The sequence below is a fragment of the Salvelinus sp. IW2-2015 genome, linkage group LG20 (assembly GCF_002910315.2).
Source record: "Salvelinus sp. IW2-2015 linkage group LG20, ASM291031v2, whole genome shotgun sequence".
NCBI classification, from domain to species: domain Eukaryota; kingdom Metazoa; phylum Chordata; class Actinopteri; order Salmoniformes; family Salmonidae; genus Salvelinus; species Salvelinus sp. IW2-2015.
The window spans coordinates 68566085-68592210 of record NC_036860.1 but is presented as its reverse complement, the minus strand read 5'-3'; the positions used below and the strand labels follow the sequence as shown (position 1 = coordinate 68592210).

General features: G+C 42.0%; 1 protein-coding gene across 1 annotated transcript; it reads left to right on the top strand.

Annotated features, from left to right (window-relative positions):
* Positions 1-2184: 2184 nt before the first annotated feature.
* LOC111980831 (LIM homeobox transcription factor 1-alpha-like) lies at positions 2185-26126 on the top strand. Its single transcript, XM_024011844.2, has 9 exons — positions 2185-2403; positions 6045-6130; positions 6592-6784; positions 21581-21813; positions 22007-22167; positions 22313-22390; positions 22658-22775; positions 23068-23223; positions 23313-26126. Exons 1-9 carry the CDS (start codon positions 2360-2362, stop codon positions 23468-23470), a joined length of 1227 nt encoding a protein of 408 aa, XP_023867612.1. The 5' UTR covers positions 2185-2359; the 3' UTR covers positions 23471-26126.

Here is a 26126-nt window from a genome sequence, read left to right as displayed (position 1 = left end):
GTGTCCTAAGTTTTCATAACTGTGACCTTAATTGCCTACCGTCTGTAAGCTGTTAGTGTCTTAATGATCTGTTCCACAGGTGCATGTTCATTAATTGTTTATGCTTCATTGAACAAGCATGGGAAACAGTTGTTTAAACCCTTTACAATGAAGATCTGTGAAGTTATTTGGACTTTTTTGAATTACCTTTGAAAGACAAGGTACTGAAAAGGGGCCGTTTTTTTTTTGCTGACTTTATATTAAACATTTTATGAATGAGTAATGATGAATAAGTGATGAATAAACTATTTACTGATCCATTATAAATGCTTTATTACATGGAGTTATTACAAAGTGATATCGAAACTTGTTTTCATTGTGAAACGATTTGCTATGGTGTGCACTTATGAATACACACTGTATCTCTAACAACCAGGATTGGGCCGGCAACCAACAGCCAGCTCTGGTGAAGAAGTGACTCCAGAACCTAAATATAGCAGGAGAATCACTGTAATAACCCCTTTAAAGAGAAGTCCATGTGTCTCCGCCCCAAATGGCACTCTATTCCCAATAGTCATTACTGTTGACCAGCGCCCTATGTAAAGATTCGGAATAGGGTTCCATTTGGGACACATTCATCCCGATAATGAGGAAGCACTCTCTCTCTTTCTGGAGTCCAACCCTGGCATAGTTACAGACTGCAGACAGACTACTCTCTCAAGGTTTTTAGGGAGGGGGGGGGGGGGGGGGGGGGGGGGGTTGTTGACAGTCTCTCTCTCTTCAGTAAAACTTGGACGAGACAAATATGTGCATTTTTTTTTTGTAAAGATAATCTGGACTGCTCTGAAATATAAGTAACTAACTCGGGACTGCTAAGGAAAATATTTCAATAGAGTGTGAGAGTTGTGGGGAGAAGTATGCTCTATGCAGCATAGCACACACAAATACATAGGCTAGATAGTCTGTCCTCTTACGGTCATAGGGCTGGACAATAAATCTCTGTCTATAACCTCATCCTCTTGATGAATTCTGAAAAAGTTGATCCCCCTCCAGCTCTGACATGTGTTTCGTGCACTGTTTGTTATTCCCTTAAAAACGTGAATGCCAGGCTTCTACTGATTTTTCTATGTTTTATAGGCAGCTCATTGGAATGCTGTAGTATTTCCATTAATAAACAAATATAAAGATGTACTTACATTGAGCTTCCCTTTTATAATATATTCCATATTAACTAATAACAACTATTTCCACATTTGGATCCATTTGATATGAATTCCAGTCAGATTAATTCCTGTATGGACTTTGTACAAAAGCATTCCATAGAATTCCTGGGGTGATTCACTTTATCATCATGTAAGAACAGTAGGATGGCTATAAGCAACGCGCCTCCACCTCTCTTGCCACACGGTGGCAGTAGAATTCACTGCATGAAAAGTGCAATAATTTTTTTTATCGTTTTATTTTTTACAAAAGGGGCCAAACGATAAACCTTATACTTATTGTTTCTAGCACGTAGGAAAACATTTGTTTATAAATGTTTAGCTAGGTGTATGTTTTGTCCCATCCACACATAACTCATCAAACCCTTTCTCTTTACACATGTAGGTTGGTCACACCATGTATAGGGCCTAGTCCAGCGTTTCCCAAACTCGGTCCTCGGGACCCCAAGGGGTGCACGTTTTGTTTTTTGCCTTAAAAAAAGTTTGAAGATTAGTTGAGTATTTGAATTAGCTGTGTAGTGCTAGGGCAAAAACCATTTAACCTTTATAGGCCTTTTTAACCTCAATAGGCCTAACTATCAAAATATTTCGATGTCATCTCAACAGTTGAGAATATGGGTATAGCCAAGCATAAGATACGTTTTGAAATAACACAATCTCATAAAAGTAATTCACTGTAATTGCTCCTATAATGCAGCAGCACTATTTCAAAAGAGTATGTATAAACTACGCATTGATGGTCAATGGATGATTTTTTTCTACACTGAATTTGATTGAAAGTAATGTTCATGTCAATGCTAATGCTTTATGGTTTTGTTAAAACAATCCAATTATCCAAAAAGAACAACATTGATCACCCGATGGTGATTCCATATTATCCATTTTACCATTACAGCACGTTACCACTACGTCAAGACACCCCCCTCACCTTAAGAACCGTCGCCGTTTCTCCTGCTCCTCCTCCTCTCAGTCGTTTTATGCCCACCGAACTCCGGGCGCACAGTCGGCTTTAGAGCGACGGGGAGAAAAGAGAGCACAACAGAATAGTTTGCCTTAACATAACATAACATGCTATTTTGCTGCTATTCGCCTTCTGGAGTTTGAAATAGGACTATACGACGCGTGCACATTCACGGACCGACTAGTCTTATGCTATTTTAATGCTACCGATAGAGGTTTCGGAAGGAGTGTGTTTCACCTCAAGGTATGTGCGTCTGCCGCCAACATCCAGAACGCGTCGACAGGTTGTCGGTGCGTTGCCAACCTCAATTCGCAGATATGTTGCAAATATAAAGTGTTCCAGTTTTCAGCACATTTAACCAGGCCAAACCCTTTACTTGTCTTATTCTTCCTTGGAAATAGGAGTGATCCTACATCGGTTTCTCGATGTTATTATTTCAGAGGCTGTGATGGGAATTCCTACAAAGGTTTGACTTTTATCCAAGTGTAGGTTATGTGTTGCATATTGCCTGTAGCCTAATCTGCTATTTGACTAGCCTACTTAAATTCATATTTGTAGGCCTATCAACTTTAACATAGCATACTTTTAAATACCCAAATAGTTTGTCATATTTGACTTCAATATTTTGTTGAATAATAAGGTTGTCGCGATACATGTTCTGTCTTATTTTGCGGTCCATAGTAAACCTTTAGTCCTTATCGATCTTTTTGAAAATATTATAGCCTATCTCAGGGGTATTCAGAGCTCTCATCAGGAACCCCGAGACCCCAGCCCGTTCCAAAATGTCAACTATGCAGGAGCTAGCACACCTGATTCACCTGACCTCCAGACGTTGTGGAACGTCTGGGGGTCCCCGTTGATGGGTATGAAAAGCACTGGCCTATCTCATGTCTACCTGTATGATATTGATGATGATGGAGTCTCGCTCCTCATCGAGTTTGTTACAGAGTATATAATTTGATAATAGCCACAACCTCGGCTGTAGCCAATAGTCATAGACTGTTTTCGCTGCTACCGCACGGCAAGCGGTACCGGAGCGCCAAGTCTAGGACCTAAAGGCTCCTTAACAGCTTCTACCCCCAAGCCATAAGACTGCTGAACAATTAATCAAATGGCCACCGGACTATTACATTGACCCCCCCCTCCATTTGTTTGTACACTGCTGCTACTCACTGTTTATTATCTATGCATAGTCACTTCACCCCTACCTACATGTACAAATTAACTCAACTAACCTGCACTGTTGGTTAAGGGCTTGTAAGTAAGCATTTCACGGTAAGGTCTACACTTGTAATTCGGCGCATGTGACAAATAAAGTTAGATTTTATTTGGTCTGAAAGGTCTATGTATGCATGTCTTTCCAATGAGTTGTAGAAATGTGGGGTGGTATTAGCCCATAAAGAAATAGCCTATTTATCCCAAACAAAAATATTTTGTCGAACAGTTTATATCATGTTGTGGATAATATAGGCAACAGGGTGACGCAAATTGAAAAGGGCAGTGGTAGCCTAGTTATGTGAATATAATGGGGGAAATGTAAGGGAAAATATGATATCAAATGTTGATTAGCCTTATTGTGAACGTGTGATAATGATGCAGTAATAACATAGCTCCAAGAAAATTGACGGCATTACCAGCAAATACGGTGCATATAGGCGATCTTTCATTGTTAGTGCTATCTGCGATCCATGGGACATCCCTACCCTAAACCCTCATCTTAAACCCTACCCTCACCCTAACCTTAACCATAACCCTTACCTGACCCTAACCTTAACCTACAACTTCCGAGCACATTCCCCAGACTTTGGTGTTCACAGAACATATTGTTCTTCACCTTTAAAGTTTCTCAATGTTAACCAATGTGTAAAGCTTTGATAGCCCTATCACCACACAGGGCCTAAAGATTTATATAGGCCTATGCTTTTTATTTAGGGGGGGGGGGGACTAAACCAGGTGCCCCTTCAGTTTTGTCCAATATAGTATCGGTATAACATAAAGCTTATATGATAGTAGTTTAAGGATATACCGTTCTGGTCCACAGTATTAGTCTGCATGACCCTTACACAGTTATGAATAATAGACCTGCAATTGCAATTAGTTATGTGCTCTCAGAAATAGGCGAATAGAGACGCGCGCGCTTTGGCAAGCAAGGCAACAACAAGGTTCAAATTCTATGACATATAGTGTCCATTATAGCAGTTTTGTCGAAAACAAAAAATTTCCATATTTGTTTTTCAAGTGATTTTATTGGTTTATGTGGTTTTCTAATATTATGTTAAAACCAATGTTGGAATCACTGTTGTGATCATTTGGAATAATAATCAATTGAAATACATATTTTTGAAGTTAGTGGATACAGTTCTGTAGTCTATGCACGTTAATAGGCCTAAATTATTTGATTTAGTAGGCTATTTTATACGAGGCCTAATAATTATTTCGATTTGTAATGACGGTGTAAATTAAATTTTAGCCTATGCATTCATATTAGCCTGAATCAATTATGATTCACATTTCTTGATGATTTTTCAGGTTTCATTTTTTTTATTATTCCTTTTTTTTTTTTCGAAGCCGTGACACCCTCAATTCTCCAATGAGAGCAAATGTATCTTGAAAGTCTTTATCAGTTCAATTCATAAACCTGTAAGATTCATATTCGATGAAGAATTGTTATCTTTTAACCCAATAATTGAGAATGTATCATTTCAAGCCTAGATCAATTTAAAAATAAATAATGTATTTAAATTAAATCGGTCATTCAGAACAATTAGTTCCTTTCGAAATGTAGGGTATCGGATGGAATTAGATTTAGGCGTTCTTAATTATAAATATTCATAAAAACCAAACTTAATGTCACTTTGATTTAGAATATTGTCGATTAATAGATAAACATGTTCACGCTATGTTGCAATAGGCCTATTGAATATAGTGCATTATTGAAATGTCACGATTTATGTAGATTACGTTTGTGTTCATGGAATAGGTCTGAGAAGTCCATTACTAAGTGTCGGGATGGAGTAATTCTATAGCCTACCACACCATTAAACCCGTTAGTAAATGTATTCTCATATTATTATTATTCTATTAACAGTTATTAGCGTATTATTATTCATATTGGTATTATTATTCAAAGTATATTAATGAATCCCCATGCTTTAGTTGGAATTTTGATTTCATACATTTCTATGAACCCTATTCGACAAAATTATCTTTATTTATTTGAAATATCAGGTATTGCATTTTCCCTCTCCAACAACGGACTGGGATGGATTTGGGCCGTTTATGGGTTTGTGTAGCGGTGTGGCGTCAGCAGGTCACGGGGTTTAATCCCGACCTGTTTTTGGTCAATATTAGGCCAAAACCAGATATCCGGTTCGACCCCCAATCTGACATCGGGTATCATATATGCAAATAAATAAACATGAATAGGACCACACACCACCTTCGGCTCCAACGTTAAATCTCAGTGTGTCAGGTGTTTAAAACTCTGTTGAGTAGACCGAATTGAGTAGCCTATTAAGCCTAGCACATTTATTTTATATCCTATGCATTTATCCAATCCACGGCAATAGTTCTATACGATGTTATTCCTTTTGCAGTATGTGCACATTGCAGGTCGACTGTTTATGTAATTAATTCATACATTGGATATTAAATATGTTTTCAAGAGGACACCGACATATAATATCCACGGTCATGTTTAGGCCTTAGCCTACGTGTCTTTCATTGACTTTTGATGCGTTTTATTTCCCCCTTACAGTATATCCTCTTTCTCACTTTTCGGCGACGACAATCTCCCCTCAATTTTTTCTTTCTACACACTTGTTGACTATAGGCTTGTATTTAGAGGGTAACTGTCCTTTTTCTCTCTTCTCCTTCTCGTCCAGCGAACACGACGAAGGAAGGAGGGACGGGATGAAAACAGAGGAGACCCAATCATGTCTTCAGCAGCCTCCAGCCTCCACGCCATTCGGTGAGGAGTGAAATGGGACTGACATCTTGGGCCTGACTGGCACATAATGATTTTAACATTATAGTCCAATAATGAAATGAATATCCATTGACATTTCAAAGGTTATAGTGACAGAACGTTTTAAATTGTGAACTTTATATGTTATAAATGTGAGAAATATATGATAAACATGTAATACATTTGATATGCGATACATTTGTATTACTATTTTTGTCATAAAATAATTCTGGACCTTGCTGGGAAGTAATATCGAATTAACCAAAAAAAATCTAGTTCTGCTTGACATTTACAGATTTGACCACACACACACTATACCCTCCCATGACGTGGACTTCGATTAAGGCACCCCCCGCATCTCTCTGATTCAGATGGTTTGGGTTCAATGCGGAAGACATATTTCGGTTGAATGCATTCAGTTGTGCAACTGACTAGGTATCCCCTTTGCCCTCCTCTCCCCCCAGGTTCAGAACATATGGGCGGAGGGGGCGAGGTGTGCGCGGGGTGTGAGTCGCCCATTGCGGATCGTTTCCTACTGCGTGTCAACGAGCGCTCGTGGCACGAGACCTGCGTCAAGTGTGCGGTGTGTCTGAGCGCGCTTAATGGGACATGCTACTGCAGAGACCGTCTGCTCTACTGCAAGCATGACTACGAAAAGTAAGAGAACGTCAATACTACTAAAATCCCAAAAGACACACAAACGTTAGAGTTTGCGTTGTCTTAATCAATGTGTTTTGTCACCTAGTCCTTGTGCCCCTCCTGAATCAGGTGTGCTGGTTTCGGGATAGAACAAACTTGTGAAATGGCTCAGGGGCTTATAGGAACTGGTATTTATGGAATATATGACAGGACATATGGAAAACGTGTCAAACTCATTCCATGGAGGGCCGAGTGTCTGCGAGTTTCCGCTCCTCCCTTGAACTTGATTGATGAATTAAAGTCACATTAGTAAAGAACTCCCCTCACCTGGTTGTCTAGGTCTAAATTGAAAGGAAAAAACAAAAACCATCAGACACTAGTCCCTGAATGTTTGGTGGGTATATACATGAAACGCTTGATTGCTATTAGTGAGGCAGTAAGCTAGCTCCACTTTCCTCTCTGATAAATGTGACTTGGTGTGGAGTTTCTATCAGTCTGGGGGTCTGTTGGTCGGTCTATGTGTGGGTGTGTGTGTGTGTGCATGCATGCGTTCAACGTGTGTGTATGCATGTGTGTGGTCGTGTGTGCATTCGACTTGTGTGTTTGTTTGTTGGTGGTGTGTGTGAGATCCCCAGGGATGGATGGCTGAAGGACGTAGCCTGCAGGTCGTTATCATTGTTGTGAAAAGTGTCAGATGACGTCCAGGCGCACAGACTCTCCCACTGTAGCATACATCTGGGTTAGAGAGGGAGGAAAGGAGAGAGGAGGGAGAGAGAGACAGATAAGTAGGTGAATGGGGATATAGAGTAGAGAGAGTAGTAGAGAAGTTTTCAGTTACTGCTTCTTTGGAAATTCTTAGCATGTTAATAATAGACAACTAAGATGACTGTGTTTCGTTACGGGGTAATTTGGGTGAGGTGTTAGTAGGGGGAATTGGAGTGCGACAGATATGAAATGGTATTGAGTTAATGGGTTCACTGTCTCAGTCCCTCTAAAAGTGTCTGATACTACAGTGCCTTCATTAAGTAATCATACTCCATTACTTTCCCCACATTTTGTTGTGTTACAAGGTGGGATTAAAATTGATTTAATTGTCAACGATCTACACAAAATACTCTAATGTCAAAGTGGAAGAACAATTATAATATTTGTAAAACATTCATGAAAAAAAACACTAATATATCTTGATTACATAAGTATTTAACCCCCTGAGTCAATACATGTTAGAATCACCTTTGGCAGCGATTACAGCAATGAGTCTTTCTGGGTAAGTCTCTTTGCACACCTGTATTGTACAATATAGAATTTTTGAAATTCTTCAAGCTCTGTCAAATTGTTTGTTGATCATTGCTAGACAGCCAAGTGTTGCCATAGATTTTCAAGCCAATTTTAAGTAAAAATTGTAACTATGCCACTCAGGAACATTCAATGTCGTCTTGGTAAGCAACTCCAGTGTATATTTGGCATTGTGTTTTAGGTTATTGCCGTGTTGAAAGGTGCATTTATATCCTGGTGTCTGTTGGAAAGCAGACTGAACCAGGTTTTCCTCTAAGATTTTGCCTCTGCTTAGCTCTATTCCGTTTCTTTTTATCCTAAAAAACTCCCTAATCCTTGCCGATGACGAGCATACCCATAACATGATGCAGGCACCACCATGCTTGAAAACGTGAAGAGTGGTACTCAGTGATGTGTTGTGTTGTATTTTCCCCAAAAATAACGCTTTGTATTCAGGACATGAAGTACATTTCTTCGCCACATTTTCTGTAGTATTACTTTAGTGCTCTGTTGCAAACAGGATGCATGTTTTAGAATATTTTTATTCTGCACAAGCTTCCTTCTTTTGACTGTCAATTAGGTTAGTATTGTGGAGTAACTACAACATTGTTGATCCGTCCTCAGTTTTTGCCTATCACAGCCATTATACTCTGTATCTGTTTTAAAGTTACCATTAGCCTCATGGTGAAATCCCTGAGCGGTTTCCTTTCTCTCCGGCAACTGAGTTATGAAGGACGCCTGTATCTTTGTAGTGACTGGGTGTATACTATTCAAAGTGTAGTTAATAACTTCACCATGCTCAAAGGGATATTCAATGTCTGCTTTAAAAAAAAATCACCTACCAATAGGTGCCCTTCTTTGCGAGGCATTGGAAAACTCATGTTAAACACTATTATTGCACACAGAGTGAGTCCATGCAACTTATTATGTGACTTGTTCAGCACATTTTTACTCCTGAACTTATTTAGGCTTGTCATAACAAAGGGGTTGAATACTTAGACTAAAGACATTTCAGCTTTTCATTTTTTATTAATTTGTACAAATGTATAAAAACATAATTCCCTTTGACATTATGGAGTATTGTGTGTAGGCCAGGGACATAAAATCTCAATTTAATCCATTTTAAATTCAGACTGTAACACAACAAAATCTCAAGGGGTGTGAATACTTTGACACATACAGTTTAGGTGTTACCCATGAGTTCAGGTGTTTAAGAAAATCTTGCTTATCGCATTCGATATTGCTACATCCATATAATTATTGAAAGTATAGAATGAGTGACCATGTTGTATTGTCTAACCTAGATCAAAGACTTAACCTATACAGAGTAGACTTGTTCCCATGTTGTAAGTAGGCTATAGAATGAGTGCCCCATCTTGAGTCTCTCATATAGAGATAGATTTGTGTGTGTGTATATATGTGTTGAGTCTCTCTCTATATAGTGTGTACAGTTGAAGTTGGAAGTTTACATACACCTTAGCCAAATAAACTCTGTTTTTCACAATTCCTGACATTTAATCCTAGTAAAAATTCCCTGTCTTAGGTCAGTTAGATCACCACTTTATTTTAAGACTGTGAAATGTCAGAATAATAGTAGAGAAAATGATTTATTTCAGCTTTTATTTCTTTCATCACATTCCCAGTGGGTCAGAAGTTTACATACACTCCATTAGTATTTGGTAGCATTGCCTTTAAATTGTTTAACTTGGGTCAAACGTTTCGGGTAGCCTTCCACAAGCTTCCCACAATAAGTTGGGTGAATTTTGGCCCATTCCTCCTGACGCTGATGTAACTGAGTCAGGTTTGTAGGCCTCCTTGCTCACACACGCTTTTTCACTTCTGCCCACACATTTTCTATAGGATTGAGGTCAGGGCTTTGTGATGGCCACTCCAATACCTTGACTTTGTTGTCCTTAAGCCATTTTGCCACAACTTTGGAAGTATGCTTGGGGCCATTGTCCATTTGGAAGACCCATTTGACTGATGTCTTGAGATGTTGCTTCAATACATCCACATAATTTTCCTGCCTCATGATGCCATCTATTTTGTGAAGTGCACCAGGCCCTCCTGCAGCAAAGCACCCACACAAATGATGCTGCCACCCCCGTGCATCACGGTTGGGATGGTGTTCTTCGGCTTGCAAGCCTCCCCATTTTTCCTCCAAACATAACGATGGTCATTATGGCCAAACAGTTCCATTTTTGTTTCATCAGACCAGAGGACATTTCTCTCTCCAAAAAGTACGATCTTTGTCCCCATGTGCAGTTGCAAACCGTAGTCTGGCTTTTTTATGGCGGTTTTGGAGCAGTGGCTTCTTCCTTGCTGAGCGGTCTTTCAGGTTATGTCGATATAGGACTTGTTTTACTGTGGATATAGATACTTTTGTACCTGTTTCCTCCAGCATCTTCACAAGGTCCTTTGCTGTTGTTCTGGGATTGATTTGCACTTTTCGCACCAAAGTACGTTCATCTCTAGGAGACAGAACGCGTCTCCTTCCTGAGCGGTATGACGGCTGCGTGGTCCCATGGTGTTTATACTTGCGTATTATTTTTTGTACAGATGAACGTGTGACCTTCAGGCATTTGGAAATTGCTCCCAAGGATGAACCAGACTTGTGGAGGTCTACAATTGTTTTTCTGAGGTCTTGGCCGATTTCTTTTGATTTTCCCATGATGTCAAGCAAAGAGGCACTGAGTTTGAAGGTAGACATCCACAGGTACACCTCTAATTGACTCAAATTATGTCAATTAGCCTATCAGACGCTTCTAAAGCCATGGCATAATTTTCTGGAATTTTCCAAGCTGTTTAAAGGCACAGTCAATTTAGTGTATGTAAACTTCTAACCCACTGGAATTGTAATACAGTGAATTATAAGTGAAATAATCTGTCTGTAAACAATTGTTGGACAAAGTACTTGTGTCATGCACACAGTAGATGTCCCAACCGACTTGCCAAAACTATAGTTTGTTAACAAGAAATTTGTGGAGTGGTTGAAAAACGAGTTTTAATGACTCCAACCTAAGTGTATGTAAACTTCCGACTTCAACTATACATGTTGAATCTCTCTGTCTATATAGTGTACATATGATGAGTCTCTCTTTCTATATAGTGTGTGTACAGTGTATGTCTGTCTCTGTGAGAGACTTGGCACACGTCTTTACTTATGACCTTCAGAAGATCCGTAACAATGTCTCCTTGTGTTCCCTGCAGTCATTCCATCAGCACCACACACACACACACACACACTGTATGATAATTTGAAGTGAGTTAGTGTCTCTGTGTATAAGAATTTACTAGAAATAGTGGAAAGCTTAATATTGGAGGGAGGTATTTTTTTTTGCTGTAACCCTTTGCGGTCTGGAGTTGTGTGTGTGCTTAGGTGTAGATTCAATCAGTTTATACAAATGCGACTGGGTGCATCGTCCACGATAGGTATAACATGGGGAGCCGCTTGGTGATTTGACAATTCCAACGCAGTTCCACCTCCGACATCGCCTAAATAAAACAATAATACTGCTATGCAGTTGTCGGTTATCGCGGGCTAAAGCGGATCTGATTGAATCAAGTACTTACTGTATCATTCCCATAGCACTCTCATAGTGACCTTGTAATGACCAACTGGGTCTCCTGAACCCAGATCTCGTGTGTTAGTCCTAGTTCAACAACAGGGTTATTGTTGAACCGGGATGTGGACTTGAAGCTAGAGGTAAGGGTAGTGGTTGAAGCTAGAGGTAAGGGTAGTGGTTGAAGCTAGAGGTAGGGGTAGTGGGTTTGGGAAGCTAGAAGTAAGGGTAGTGGTTGAAGCTAGAGGTAAGGGTAGTGGTTGAAGCTAGAGGTAAGGGTAGTGGTTGAAGCTGAGGTAATGGTAGTGGTTAAAGCTAGAGGTAAGGGTAGTGGTTGAAGCTAGAGGTAAGGTAGTGGTTGAGGGTAGGGGTTGAAGCTAGAGGTAAGGGTAGTGGTTGAAGCTAGAGGTAAGGGTAGTGGTTGAAGCTAGAGGGTAAGGGTTAGGGGTTGAAGCTAGAGGTAAGGGTAGGGGTTGAAGCTAGAGGTAAGGGTAGGGGTTGAAGCTAGAGGTAAGGGTAGGGGTTGAAGCTAGAGGTAAGGGTAGTGGTTGAAGCTAGAGGTAAGGGTAGTGGTTGAAGCTAGGGTTAGGGTTACTCATTACGTGAGGAGCATGGTTCCACTCTGCTGAGCCCTGCTGTTTGCCTCCTCCCGCTACAGTATCTCCGTCTAGCCATTATTTTCAAATATTTTCATATTAGTCCTTTTTCTTAGGCAAGAGTTGTGTGTGTGTTTTTATTACACACAATTTCCAAGACAGGCAAAGAGACACAGACCGCTGCCCATACAGGCTCTCCAGTATCCCCCAATCACACTCTGATACACACTTCCCACAGAGCAACAGAGAGCAGAGTCTCCGGGCTGACCCAGGTCTCAGACCAATAAAGGCCCTGCACCCCTGGGGCCCGGCGGGCGACTAGAGCCTGGAGGAGCCTGGAGCCCAGGTTCAATATCAGTCTAAAGTGGGGGGCTCTGAGGCCTACCTACACCCCCCGCTCACCAGGCAACACAGCCTGCTCCTACTGCACACACATATGGGTTGGATACCAACATGTAGAACACTACAGTGGATATCACTGTATCACGATAGGTGGTGGTATTGTTGGTAAAAACACCATTGACGTTTTTAGTAGTAGAGACAGTGGAGAGAGACAGGAAACGAAAGTTAGAGGTTTGTGTGGAAAGTACGGCGGGACTGGGATTCGATTCCACACTCACTCGGGCATCTGCACGCAAGGTGGTAGCGCAGGTAACTGCTAGACCCAACCCTCTGGCCCCTCAATGCTGGCTCTAATAGATCACTATGTGGGGTGGGAGACATGGAGACCCTGTCTGGAGCAGGGGAGAGGGGAGACTCCCACAGTCACACGGGAGCGGAAACCCCAAGAGTCACAGCCAAGACCAACGTTCACTGACCAAACAATCTCTCAAACTGCCAGGCCAGAAGCCCACCTTCTCATCTTACATGGTTATATGTGGAATCACTGTTGTCCTATGCTGGGATTGAGAACAGAGAAATCATGTCTTCCACACAGATACAGTATCTCTCCCACCCATCCCCCTTATCCTCCTCCCGCCTCCCTCTCTCGCTCCTCCTCTCTCCATTACCTCGTTCATCACTGTCTGGTTTGTAATAATGTTTCTCGATTCCAAACCTCATTTCCCTCTCGTTGAGATTGATAGCAGTGATGACACCAATCAGTTTATCTCTCTGTTTATCCCTCGTTTTCTCTTAATCGTCTCTCCGCTCAGCGCCTCTTTGTGTCTCAGGACGGGAGGAGAGGGAGGGTGTGATGGAGGGAGGGGGTTGATTGGACACAGCGCTAATTACCAAATGTACTCAGCCACTCCAGTGATGGCAAGCCTAAGAGAATAACTATATATGCACAGTACCAGTATATAGTTATATTCTGTATATACTGTAATATACAGTATAACTGTGCTAGAAGATGGATAATTAGTTAGTATGCACAATGGGTTAAATCAAGACATTCTACCCCATACTGCTAAAACATATCCTGCTAAAACATATATGCCAAAACCCACAAAGCTGATTGATCAACAACTGCAGCAAGCCTACTGTACAATGGAGTACACAGTCAGAACTGAAGCATAGCCTATTGCAGCCAATGATATCCATTCTGAAGAATACTCACTTTTTTGTAGAATTGTTAGGAATTCATCCCATGTGTTTGCACTCACAAAAGTTCAGTCTGGGGGAGTGTAGGAGTGCGTTAGGGATATGTTGTTGGTCTTGGCTCATACACGGTTGTCCACAGGGGGTATGGGCAGGCAGACAGACAGACAGACACAGACAATTTTAGTACTCCATATCCAGACTGAGGAGTAGTACTGTGGATTTTAACACAATGTCTTGTCTCCATCTGAAATGACACTAAATGGTATTAAAGTATTTCACTATAGTGCACCATATAGGGAATAGGTTACCAGTCTGGTCAAAAGTAGTGCCTCTATATAAGTAAAATTGTGCTATTTCAGACACACTCCTTCTCTTCCACCAGACACACAGTAGGGGTTCTTACGTCACCTCGCAGCTCAGGTCAACAGGTGATGAAACAGGTGTGAAAGAGAGAAGAGATAGGAAGAGAATATAGATGGAGAATCAGAACCTTACAGTGATATGAAGGCATGCGTTGTGCCAAAGCAATACAGAGTGAAAGGACATAAAGAGAACAGAGATGTGACTGAAAACGAGAAGAAGTTGGAGAAAGTTGATAGAGAAGATACATTGCAGATGGGAAGTGAGAATGGGATAAAAGCAAAAGAGAGAGATTTAGGAGAAGAAGAAAGCCAGGGAGGAGAAGACAGAAGAGGAGGAAGGTGAGGTGTGAGCTGAGGTGTGTCTGTGTCACCCCCCAGTAATATTGCCACAGTTTTTGCATAATGCCCGATGAGTCCCCATCATCTGGCCTCCCCCACAACAATTTCATTACAGACAGCTAATAAATGTTTCATGGAAGAACAAGCTGCTCGCCTCGCCGTTATTAAATCTGAGATAATAAAAGAAGAAGAGCGAGAGAAAAAAAGAGAAAAGAAAAGATGGGGGGTGGACCTGAGAGAGGGAGGGAGATAAAGAGAGAGGGAGGGAGAGAGACAGAGGCAGAGAGAGAGAGAGCGGTGTCAACATTCTCAAATCGGGGGGCTGTATCTCCTGTTTCTGGGGCAACGAGTCCCCTCCCCAGTCTTCCTCCACCCTCCCCCTTGCATCCCGCTCCACCAGAGAGAGACAGGAAATGAGAAACCGCCAGACAGGATATTGCGTTCTGGTGGCCTGGGGATTAGCTTTTATCTATACACACACACACACACACACACACACACACACACACACACACACACACACACACACACACACACACACACACACACACACACACACACACACACACACACACACACACACACAGAGACTCATCCATGTCCTCACACATATCACATTCCTCTCACACTCTCCCAAGCATCAAGCACAGTGTTCTGCACAGTTTTCAGTCGTTACTCTTTGCAGGTATATTCCATTTGGTCATGTTATGCCATATCTGAACTGTCATTAAAGGGTAGTCTTTCAGTCGAGATCAGAGTATGGAATATCTAAAGTATTATTAGGAACAGTGTAAATAGTTGCACTGAGAAAAGCTAGGAGTCTATGGAGAGACTGGTCTGCTAGTCATTAGTAATAGACCTTGATATTGTATTTTATACTAATCAGAGAGTCATTCATACTGTATACCTCAAAATGTTTGGAAATCAAATAAGACTGTCTGATGCACGTTGTCTATAAGTACATATAGGCTTTGAAGGAAATGCCTTCCATCTGCATATGTGTGTGTGTGATTGCAAGTTGTTTATGTTTGTATATCACTGTTCTGTGATGTACCGTGTCTGTGACCCATACACTCAAAAGAATGCTGTGTTAAAAACAACCCAATTTGGATTATTTGGTAACCCAACGCTAGCTAAATATTGGACAGAACACACGCTGAGTTATTTTGACCCAGACAGTTGGGTTGTGTGAATACCTCAACAAGTTGAGTTGTTGGGACTACCCAAACATGGGTTAATTTAACCATCAATTGGGTAGTTTTTACTCTCATGCTGAGTTGACCTAGCAGCTAGGTCTGTTTTAATGTAATCCTTAAATTATTTTCAGCTAGATTTTATTGGCCACCTGTTATTTTGTTTTTGCATTTGACACATTCTTCTATAATGTGAAGATAATTTATTACATGCTGTATTATAAACTGGGTGGTTCGAGCCCTGAGGTCTGATTGGCTGACAGCCGTGGTATGTTTAAGAAATAAGGCCCAAGGCGGTGTGGTATATGACCAATATACCACGGCTAAGGGCTGTCAGCCAATCAGCATTCAGGGCTCAAACCACCCAGTTTATAAAAGACTGTGTACGACGGGTATGACAGAAGTTATTTTTACTGCTCTAGGTACATTGGTCACCAGGTTATAATAGCATTAAGGTACCTCGGGGGCAGTGGTGTAAAGTACTTAAGTAAAAGTACTTTAAAGTACTACTTTTTTGGGTATCTTTACTTTGCTATTTATAATTTTGACAACTTTTACTTCACTACATTCCTTTAAAAAATTATGTACTTTTTACTCCATACATTTTCCCTGACACCCAAAAGTACTTGTTACATGATGAATGCTTAGCAGGACAGGTAAATGGTCCAATTCACGCACTTATCAAGAGAACACGTGGTCATCCCTACTGCCTCTGATCTGGCAGACTCACTAAATATAAATGTATTGTTTTTAAATGATGTCTGAGTATTGGAGTGTACCCCTGACTATCTGTAAATTTTAAAAACATGAAAATGGTGCCATCTGCTTTGCTTAATATAAGGAATTTGAAATGATTTATACTTTTACTTTTACTTTTGATACTTAAGTATATTTTAGCAATAACATGTACTTTTGATACTTAAGTATATTTAGAACTTAGCATTAAGTTCGTAGCATTACGATTCCCCTCCACTGGAACTAAGGGGCCTAGCACGAACCATGAAAAACATCCCCAGACCATTATTCCTCCTCCACCAAACTTTACAGTTGGCACTATGCATTCGGGCAGGTAGCATTCTCCTGGCCAAACCCAGATTCGTTCGTCGGACTGCCAGATGGTGAAGTGTGATTCATCACTCCAGAGAATGCATTTCCACTGCTCCTGAGTCCAATAGCGGCAAGCTTTACACCACTCCAGCCGACTCTTGACATTGCACATGGTGATCTTAGGCTTGTGTGAGGCTGCTCGGCCATGGAAACCCATTTCATAAAGCTCCCGACGAACAGTTCTTGTGCTGACGTTGCTTCCAGAGGCCGTTTGGAACTCGGTAGTGAGTGTTGCAAATGAGGATAGACAATTTTTGCACGCTATGTGCTTCAGCACTTGGCGGTCCGTTCTGTGAGCTTGTGTGGCTTACCACGTCGCGGCTGAGCCATTGTTGCTCCTACATGTTTACACTTCCCAATAACAGCACTTACAGTTGACCGGGGCAGCTCTAGCAGGGCAGAAATTCGATGAACTGAGTTGTTGGAAAGGTGGCATCCTATGATGGTGCCATGTTAAAAGTCACTGAGCTCTTCAGTAAGGCCATTCTACTGCCATTGTTTGTCTATGGAGATTGCATGGCTTGTGTGCTCGATTTTATACACCTGTCAGCAACGCGTGTGGCTGAAATAGCCACACTAATTTGAAGGGGTGTCCACACACTTTTGTACCACGGCTAAGAGCTGTGTCCAGGCATTCTGCGTTGCGTCGTGTGTAAGAACAACCCTTAGCTGTGGTATATTGGCCATTTACCACACACCACCTCGGGCCTTATTGCTTAAATATAATAAGGTATACCACCTTATTGTATCGCAACAGTGGGATTTATCTTAAGCTTTTAGGGGAACTCATACACTTCTGTAAGCTTCATGGATCTAAACGCGTGATAACTATACAACAGAACAGATTAACAGGAATGACGTTTACTCTCATGGGTGGCTAAAAATGACTATCTGAAAGCAACAACCCTACTAAACTAGGCCTCCAGTCTAATGATCTGACCTGCTGGATCAATAACCCAGCACCAAAGACCCAGCAGTTTATAAAGAAAACAACCCAACCAAGTGACCAAACGCCTGCAACACAGCAGTTGGGTCAACCAAACAACCCAGCATTTTCTTTGTGTATGTGTCTGTTTTTGTATGCGTGCATCTTAGTGTGTGTGTGAGTCACAAGCGTGTGTGTGTGTGTGTGTGTGTGGTGGCGGCGGTGGGAGCGTTATCGTGGGGAATGCTGGGAAATTTTAATAACACAGAAGCAGTGCAGGGAGATTTAATAAAAGGAGATGATGTGATTACTGAACCCTGGCTCTGAGCCATCCTGCTTCACAGTGCAATATCCGCTCACACACACTTGAACGTGCACACACACATGCATGCGCACGTACACAATCACACACACATGCTCACACACCAAAATAAAATTATACTAAAGCTATACTAAGATTGTAACATCCAGATTCACTGTAAAGATACCATACCCACAACCTCACCCAAGTTTACATTTCCAATATGCTAAAACAAACATTCACTGATAGCTGACAATACAAAACCCAATACACATTTTCACTAATCCATTCACATGGATGGACACATACCGAACATGCATGCTTACGCACATAGGAGCAAGCAGCTCCACATACACATCAACATACAACTAACACATGCATAACATAGTCTTTGCTGAGATCTGAGGACTTGCATTCGCTCCCCAAGCTAATGTCTCTGCTTTAGCTCAGTGGATTAACAGTCGTAACCCACTGGGGTTCGAACCCAGTCAATCTCATTGGTGCCGTGAATTGGGGAGGTCAAAGTGCCAAGCAGGGTAAAATGTAACTCAGTTTGCTTACGAATGCTTGTGATAATTTCGGAGACACCTATATAGGCTTTATAAAGGGTTTATGAAGGCTTCGTTATGTTTCGTCTAAAGTGGGACCATTCATCTTGATAGCAGCCATGAGCCATTTCTCCTCTCCCTGGGTTATTGGGGATGCGTCCCAAATGGCACCATATCCCTTATATAGTGCACTACTTTTGACCAGACCCCTTTGGGCCTTGGTCAAAAGTAGTGCACTATAAAGGGAATATGGTGCCATTCGGGACAGAGGTGGGTGGGTCTATTGTGAATTACACTTCTATTAGGGGGATTAGACTGATCTACTTAGAGACCTCCCTCAGTGACCATTGCCCTCAGTTTCCAAGTTTATTAAATTCTACAATATGTGGCTCTATGAAATGGGATTAATAACCTAAAATCAGGACTTAAACACTGCAGAGGAATTGTGGTCTGGTGACCGTTGTCCCATGTCGCCTTTATGTTGAGTAAATTCTGGCAGTATAAAATGGGATTAAAAAACCAACTGGGATTTAAAGGGGAAATCTGCAGTTCAAATAACAAAGCCGGCACCCTGCCATTGATTTTGTAAATAGCTGAGGGATGGAGAAATGTAACTACTCTCAAATGTATACAGAGCTATTGATGCAAGGACTGACCATCCATGAGATCAAATGTATAGTTTTAACCAATATTTTGAGGCTATCCAGTGTCTGTTTACAATTACTTTGTTTACAAACAAAGCAGTAAAACAATCTTATATTTTGGGTAAGGATGAGAATTGAACTAAGCTCATGAGGCATAAGTTATATTCTTCAATAATTAATGTGCATATGTTGTGAATGTTAAAGTAAAAAAAATAGCAGATTTCCCCTTTAAAAGGAAAAATTCTGGTTTGCCATTTTCGGGGCTATTGGATGAGATATTTTACTTACAATTGCTGAAGGCAATGAGGCAATTAAGAGGAGGGACTTGAGAGAACTTTCTGTGTGTTGTAGACAGAGACAGCTCGGTATAATGGAGTGTGAAGTGAATTGATAGTCGTGGTGGTGGTGTTGCCTGGATTAGTGTTGAAGTGGTACTCCTCGATCGGCATGTGCGTCTGTGTGTGTGTGAGTATGCGCATGCGTGTGTGTGTAAGTGTGTTTGGCAAGTGAGTGTGTTTGGTTAAGTAAGTATGTGTGACAGCGGTGGGCTGTGATTGGGGTAATTTTCGGGAGTGTTAGCTAGTTTGGCAGACAGATGGATTGAGAGAGATTATCCGTGGCAGCTGTGGTTCGGACAGGACAAGATCACAGATTAGGAGCTCTAATGTGCCGACCTGGCTCACTCTCCTCTCCTCCTCCTTTCCTCTTCTCACCTCTTCCCCTCTCCGCCCTTCAGATTTGGGGTACTAACACCTTCCTCTCACCCAGTCAGGGAGCCTTAACACTTCTCTCCTTCTTTCCCTCCTTCCCTCTAACTTTCTCCTACCCTCTAACTTCCTCCCTCTATCTCTCAGTCCCTAGTCATCCTGTCACTTTCTCATCTCATCCAGTCATCCCTTGCTCAACAGACATATTTTTCTCTCTATGGTCTCCCTCTTTCTATGAGCTAAGTCTCTGCACAGCAGACCTATTGTTTGCAGTCTTGTTTAATGACCCAGGATTTCCTGTGTCAATATGTCATCATATGATTAGGCGTGTGCAGGTGTGTGTTTTAAATATGCATAAATATTGTAGAAATGTATATGGAAGTACTCACCGTATATTGATGAGTAACCTTGGTTTCCTGTAAATATATGTGAGAGTTTGTGGGTTGGGTTAGGCTAGAGAGACCGATAAAGAAAGAGGAAAGAGTGTGTGTGTGTGTGTGTGCGTGCGTGTGTGTTTTGGTGTGTAAAAGAGAGAGGAGAGAGAGAGATTAACCCCATGCTATGGCCAATCCCTGGTTATGAGTTTACAGCGTCTGTCTGGGCATCGCACTGTTTAAACAACAATCTAATTAATCCTGTCTTTATTAGTTTCACTGAACTGTGGAGGGAGGGAGCGAAGGAGAATGGAGGGAGGGGGAGAATTGGGAATCCTGTCAGAAAATACTGGAGAGCGATAGAAGAAGGGGGGATAGAGGGATAAAACAACTGGGATTCAAGAGGAATTTAAAAGCAGGAGTTTTGGGGCCTTTTAAATTGAATTGATATGTTGATGAGAAGAGAATGAAGAGTGGGAGAAAATGAAAGGGGTGGGACACACGAGAGTAGTGGTGAATGGGCAAAAGGAAAGTAGACAACGAAGCCCCGTGAATGAGTGTGTGAACTGTTAAAAAAAAGCTGTCCGAGCACGATACATGTTTCACATGTTCTCTTCTAAATCCTACTAATTGTGAATAGTAGGTAATGATGGGCTGTACCAGCTCGTTCAATAGATTGATGTAAAGAATTCGTAAAAAAACTAGAATCCACCAACACTTCAGTGCAGGCTCCCTACACATCAGTTGACTACTGCCCCCAAGTGTCATCAGTGAAGAACGACATTCTAAAGCATTACCACGTACTGTTATTGCAGTAAACAGATGTTAGCTATGTTACATGTTCAAGCTTTAAGTTATGGGAAATGCTGATGTGACATTTTAATTAGATACCGTACACAGGTTTGATTGAGAATCTTCACAGGTGCAAATGAGGTCTAATCTTTCAGACAATCTGTCCCTGCCTTTGGGTGCGTTCCATGTTGTCTTTAATTCAGTCACTCGGCACATCTCAGAGGACTGCTAATATCATGTTAGTGAGAAATTACAACAACTCCTGCAAGCGATGTGAGACCTGATCATCTGCAGTCCAACTACAAAAAAAGACGGTTTGGAAGGACACCTCAAATGAGGCCTTAAAAGCTCTGTGCTGCTGTGTGGTCAAGACGGTGTCTTCTGCACATCTCAGAATATTACTTGATCATATTCCTACTGTGATTCTAGAGACGTTAAACTTCTTCAGGACTGCAAAAAAGACAACCTGGAACACACCCGACTGCAATAAAGACAACTTATCTATTACACACTGGAACGCACCCTTTCTCCCCTCTGTCCCTATAGGCTGTTTGTCAGGAAGTGCAGTGCGTGCCTGCAGGTGATTGGGCGCTCAGAGCTGATCATGCGTGTGCTGGGGCAGGTGTACCACCTGGGCTGTTTCAGCTGCTGTGAATGTGAGCGCCGGCTGCAGCGCGGAGATGAGTTTGTCCTGAAGGAGGGACAGTTGCTCTGCAGGGGAGACTACGAGAAGGAGAGAGAGATGCTGGCTGCCATCAGCCCCACACCCACTGAGTCAGGTAACAGGAAAAGACAGGGCAACCAACAACTCAACCAACCAATAAAATCACTGGATGGCACTTTGTTATGGTACAGAAAGTGCAGGAGATAACCTAATGACTTGTTTTTTCATTGGGATTCACTACTAGGCACCATTTGATACCAGTTTGTCTGTCAATTGAAGATCCTATTGTCTCTCTCCACACCCCTCAGTGAAGAGTGAGGATGAGGATGGTGGGGGCGGTTCTGTAGGGGGGAAGGGCGGCGAAGGGAAGGACCACAAACGGTCAAAGCGACCACGCACCATCTTGACCACACAGCAGCGCAGAGCTTTCAAGGCCTCCTTCGAGGTGTCCTCCAAACCTTGCAGAAAGGTAAGCAGACCAGGTGTAACACGGTTTATTTATTTTGTTCCTCTCTTTCACTTTTCTGTCTCTTTTTTTCTTTCACACACGCACACACAGACATATACACACACTGTCCCATTTAGTGTCCTGGCTTAATTTCTCTTATCTTCAGGTGAGAGAGACACTGGCAGCTGAGACCGGGTTGACGGTTCGAGTCGTGCAGGTGTGGTTCCAAAACCAGAGAGCAAAGGTGAGATATTTGACCTGTCCTGAATCACCCACTCCCCCCCGCCCATGACACTAATATAACCAATAACACTAATCATGAATCTAATAGCGCAATTGCTCTGAAACCGCATGCTAACATTTATTTTAAAGGCTAAAGCACAGTTAAAAGGATAGTTCACCCAAATAACAATGCAATTTTGGTGAACTATCCTTTTAACGAACGACAGAGCAATAGCACCATTGGGTCCATTATCAGTGTGCCAGTGTGTGTTGGTCCTGTGCGTTGCAGATGAAGAAGATAGCTCGCAGGCAGCAGCAACAGCAGCAGCAGCAGGAGCAGGAGCAGCTGGGAGGGTCCAGGAGAGGGCCGAGCAGGGGGGGGCGACAGAGCAACGATGACAGTGAGGGTAAGAGAGAGGAGAACAGAGCAGGGGTTTCTCAAAAGCCTTGTAGCTAACTGGCACTTAACTCGCGGAACGGTAGATATAGAAGTGCTTAATTTGACAATTTTTGTTCATTCATGCACAGGAAGATCAGTCTTTCGCTACAAAAGTAACAATTAAAAGAGTGTCTTGCCAAAGTAGCTAAGTTTCAGGAAAGTCACCTCAAGGCAGGTGAAACAATGTCTCTGGAGGTAAAGGGGCAGGACGAGAGGAAGAGATGCAGGGATTGATTCATGTTCTGTCTCTCTCTTCCCAGACGGTTCTAGTGGTCACGGATTGGACGGTCTGTTGTCGTACCCTTCGTTGCCACGACAGCAGCTACTGGCTCTGGACCCCAACATCTACGGAGGAGAGCCGTTCCGCCATGGACTCACACCCCCTCAGCTGGGCTCTGAACATCTTCACTCCTACGGTGAGAGAGAGGGAGAGAAATATAAAAAGAGAGAGAGATGGACAGACGGACCAAACAGACAGATATACTAACTCCATTTCTCCCTTTAGATTCAGAGACTGTGTTCCACGATCTGGACAGCGACGGGAGCCTCAGTCACCTCGGCGACTGTCTCCTGGCAGTGGCGGACGGTGGGCTCCTGGCGGGGCGGGTGGGAAACCCCATCGACCGCCTCTACTCCATGCAGAACTCCTACTTCACATCCTGACCCCTTACCCTTGACCCCTGACTCACTCCACCAATCACCACTCAGAGAAGCAGCTAATGGCCGGTTATCCTACTAGGCCCACAAGGTCATCACATCAACCATGCTTGAGCTGGGTCCATATCCATGTCTGACCAGGTTTATTGTACATTACCAAGTAAAAGCATAAAAGGAAACACCTGGGTCATGTTCAGTAGGGAGGAAACCTTAGGAGTGAAACAGGGATGTACTACCTTGACTTATCCACTAAGAACACGTTTTTCCATACCAAACACGACCCAGGTAGCCATTTAAGGTCTCAACTATGACTTAGGGCCTGTTCGAAATCTGGCTTGCCCATTACTTACTTAAACTGCATACTGTGTACTAATCATATTACATACTATTTAGAACATTCTGTTCAGTACAAACGTATGCAGTAAGCAACAAATATCAAAATGCTACTCATCCATACTGAGAAGGCATCATCGAATGCGCAATCGCTTTTGTCCCCTAATCTGATTATCAGTTGTTGTCGAACACGTGTGTGTGAAAAGACGATTATCTTCCTCAATAGTGCCTAGCGAATTCTACTAGATTGAAAGCCAAAATGAGTATGACATCTGGGCATTTAAAGTATACTAGCTCTTCAAGATTTCACATACTATAAAACTTTTTTTCACATACTCAAACGGCCTACTATTTAGGACGCAAGTATGGGTATTCGGACACGACCACTCTTTTGCTTGATCCCAACGTCCTACCTGTAGCAGACAGATGTGAAATCCTATGACAACATACTTTATCTGATACTCTCTCATTTGTTTCATATAAGGGGAGGGGAGGATTGCCCAGGAAAGCTTAAATCAAGAGCAGTTAAAGTATTTCAAAGAAAAGAAATACTATTTGAATCCAGGTCTGTGTGTTTGTGAGTCAGAAACCTATGTTACTTATTAGGTTGCAAATGAATGGGGAGTGTTTCATTCATTTAGCTCATGATCTGACCTGCTTATGGTGTCCACATGGTTAGGGAGTCTTCTTGGCAGCAGGGTTTAGGAGCAGAGTGAAGACACATACCAGAGAGGTTACAGCAGGCTAGGGGCAGAGCTGCCACTAGAACATGATTCAACCCAAAAAACGTTGTATTGGAGATGGCCACTGGTTCATAGCACGGATGGGGTCAATTCAGCCAAATCAGAAAGTGAATGCAAGTTAAGCCTAAATGAATGACTGGAATAAAGGTACAGGTGGATCTGGAGGAACATTGGAGGGATAGATTTCATTATAGGTTGAGATGAGTTGAAGGATACAGAGTGGCACGCTCGATTTGTATGTGAATGAGTGAAATATGTGGGTTAGGTAACTTAGGTCTAGAGTTTGCTCTCAGGTTAGTGTGTTACAATTTTTAGCAATGTTATACAGGAAATTATTTACAAATCACTCTAACCCCTGATTAGTTCACATTAGTCAACATAGTGAAAGGAGATATTTAGACCATAGATACAATCAGGGTCCTATAGAGTAGGCTAACAGGGTCCTATCGAGCAGTGCTTCTCAATCTTGGTCCTGGGGTCCCAAAGGGGTGCACATTGAAAAGAGAGTGAAAGAAAAAAGAAGCAATGTTATGCCTGGTCTGCTTACCTTTCTGCATGGTTTGGAGGACACCTCGAAGGAGGCCTTGAAAGCTCTGCGCTGCTGTGTGGTCAAGATGGTGCGTTGTCAGGTGCGAAAGGAAAAAACAAAAATGTGCACTCCTTTGGGTCCCCAGGACCAGGATTGAGAAACACCACTATAGAGTAGGCTAACAGGGTCATTCAGAGAACCGTATAAAGGAAACAGGGTTGTATAAAGGAAAGTGTAACGCTTTCATGTAGCTCTGGTTCAGGGGTTTATGTGGGGCTTGCTTGGGAATGCTCAGCATCAGCAAGCCATACGTAACACCCTGGACCAGAGCTAGCTTTTGTGTAATTATTTCTTTGATACTGTGAAGTATTCACTAATAAAGGTGCAGGAGTTTGTCCTGGGCTGGAAAAACTCTAGGCCCTAACTGAAATGTAGAAGTTGAATACTAATTGGTGTGTAACACTTCAGTATGATTAGGACCAGGAGTCTTTCCTGGTCAGGTCACGTGGTCAGGAATACTACTGGCCCTAGCTACGATAAACAAGTATGTGTTCCAATGTTAAATAATTGTGTTAATATTATTGTTGTTACAATGAATAATACAGTACTACTATAGGTATAATCACTGTAATTATTTATCTTTGATCGAAAACACACCTTACAATAGACGTTGTTCAATATTTTGTACTCTTATGGTTAAGTATTTATGTTGTAGCATGAGCTGTGTGCCACACTTTCAAAATGTAAATAAGTATTACTATGAACATAGCACTAATGACAGTATTTTACTATAGCTTATACCCACACTGGGACCATCTTGTGGAGTCCACTTCCTATATGATTTCTCATAATTGACTGATGATATATATTTTTTACAGTATAGTATTTACGTGGATATAATTTATTGTGGGATACATTTCTCTGGAAGGTATGAGAAATTCTTGTTCTTAGATTGTCTGAAAGAAATTGTTCCAAGTTTTTGTTCTGTGACCAATTCCAGTGTATGTGCTTTTTGAGTGTAACGTCGCATTTCTTCAATATAACCTGTCAATTCAGA

What these genes read in the sequence shown, in the direction of transcription:
- LOC111980831 (XM_024011844.2), top strand. Translation starts at nt 2,360, where the DNA reads ATGCTACCGATAGAGGTTTCGGAAGGAGTGTGTTTCACCTCAAG. An exon ending in TCCAAAACCAGAGAGCAAAG is followed by an intron (nt 22,391 to 22,657) that starts GTGAGATATTTG and finishes TGTGCGTTGCAG; the next exon opens with ATGAAGAAGATAGCTCGCAG. An exon ending in TGAACATCTTCACTCCTACG is followed by an intron (nt 23,224 to 23,312) that starts GTGAGAGAGAGG and finishes TTCTCCCTTTAG; the next exon opens with ATTCAGAGACTGTGTTCCAC.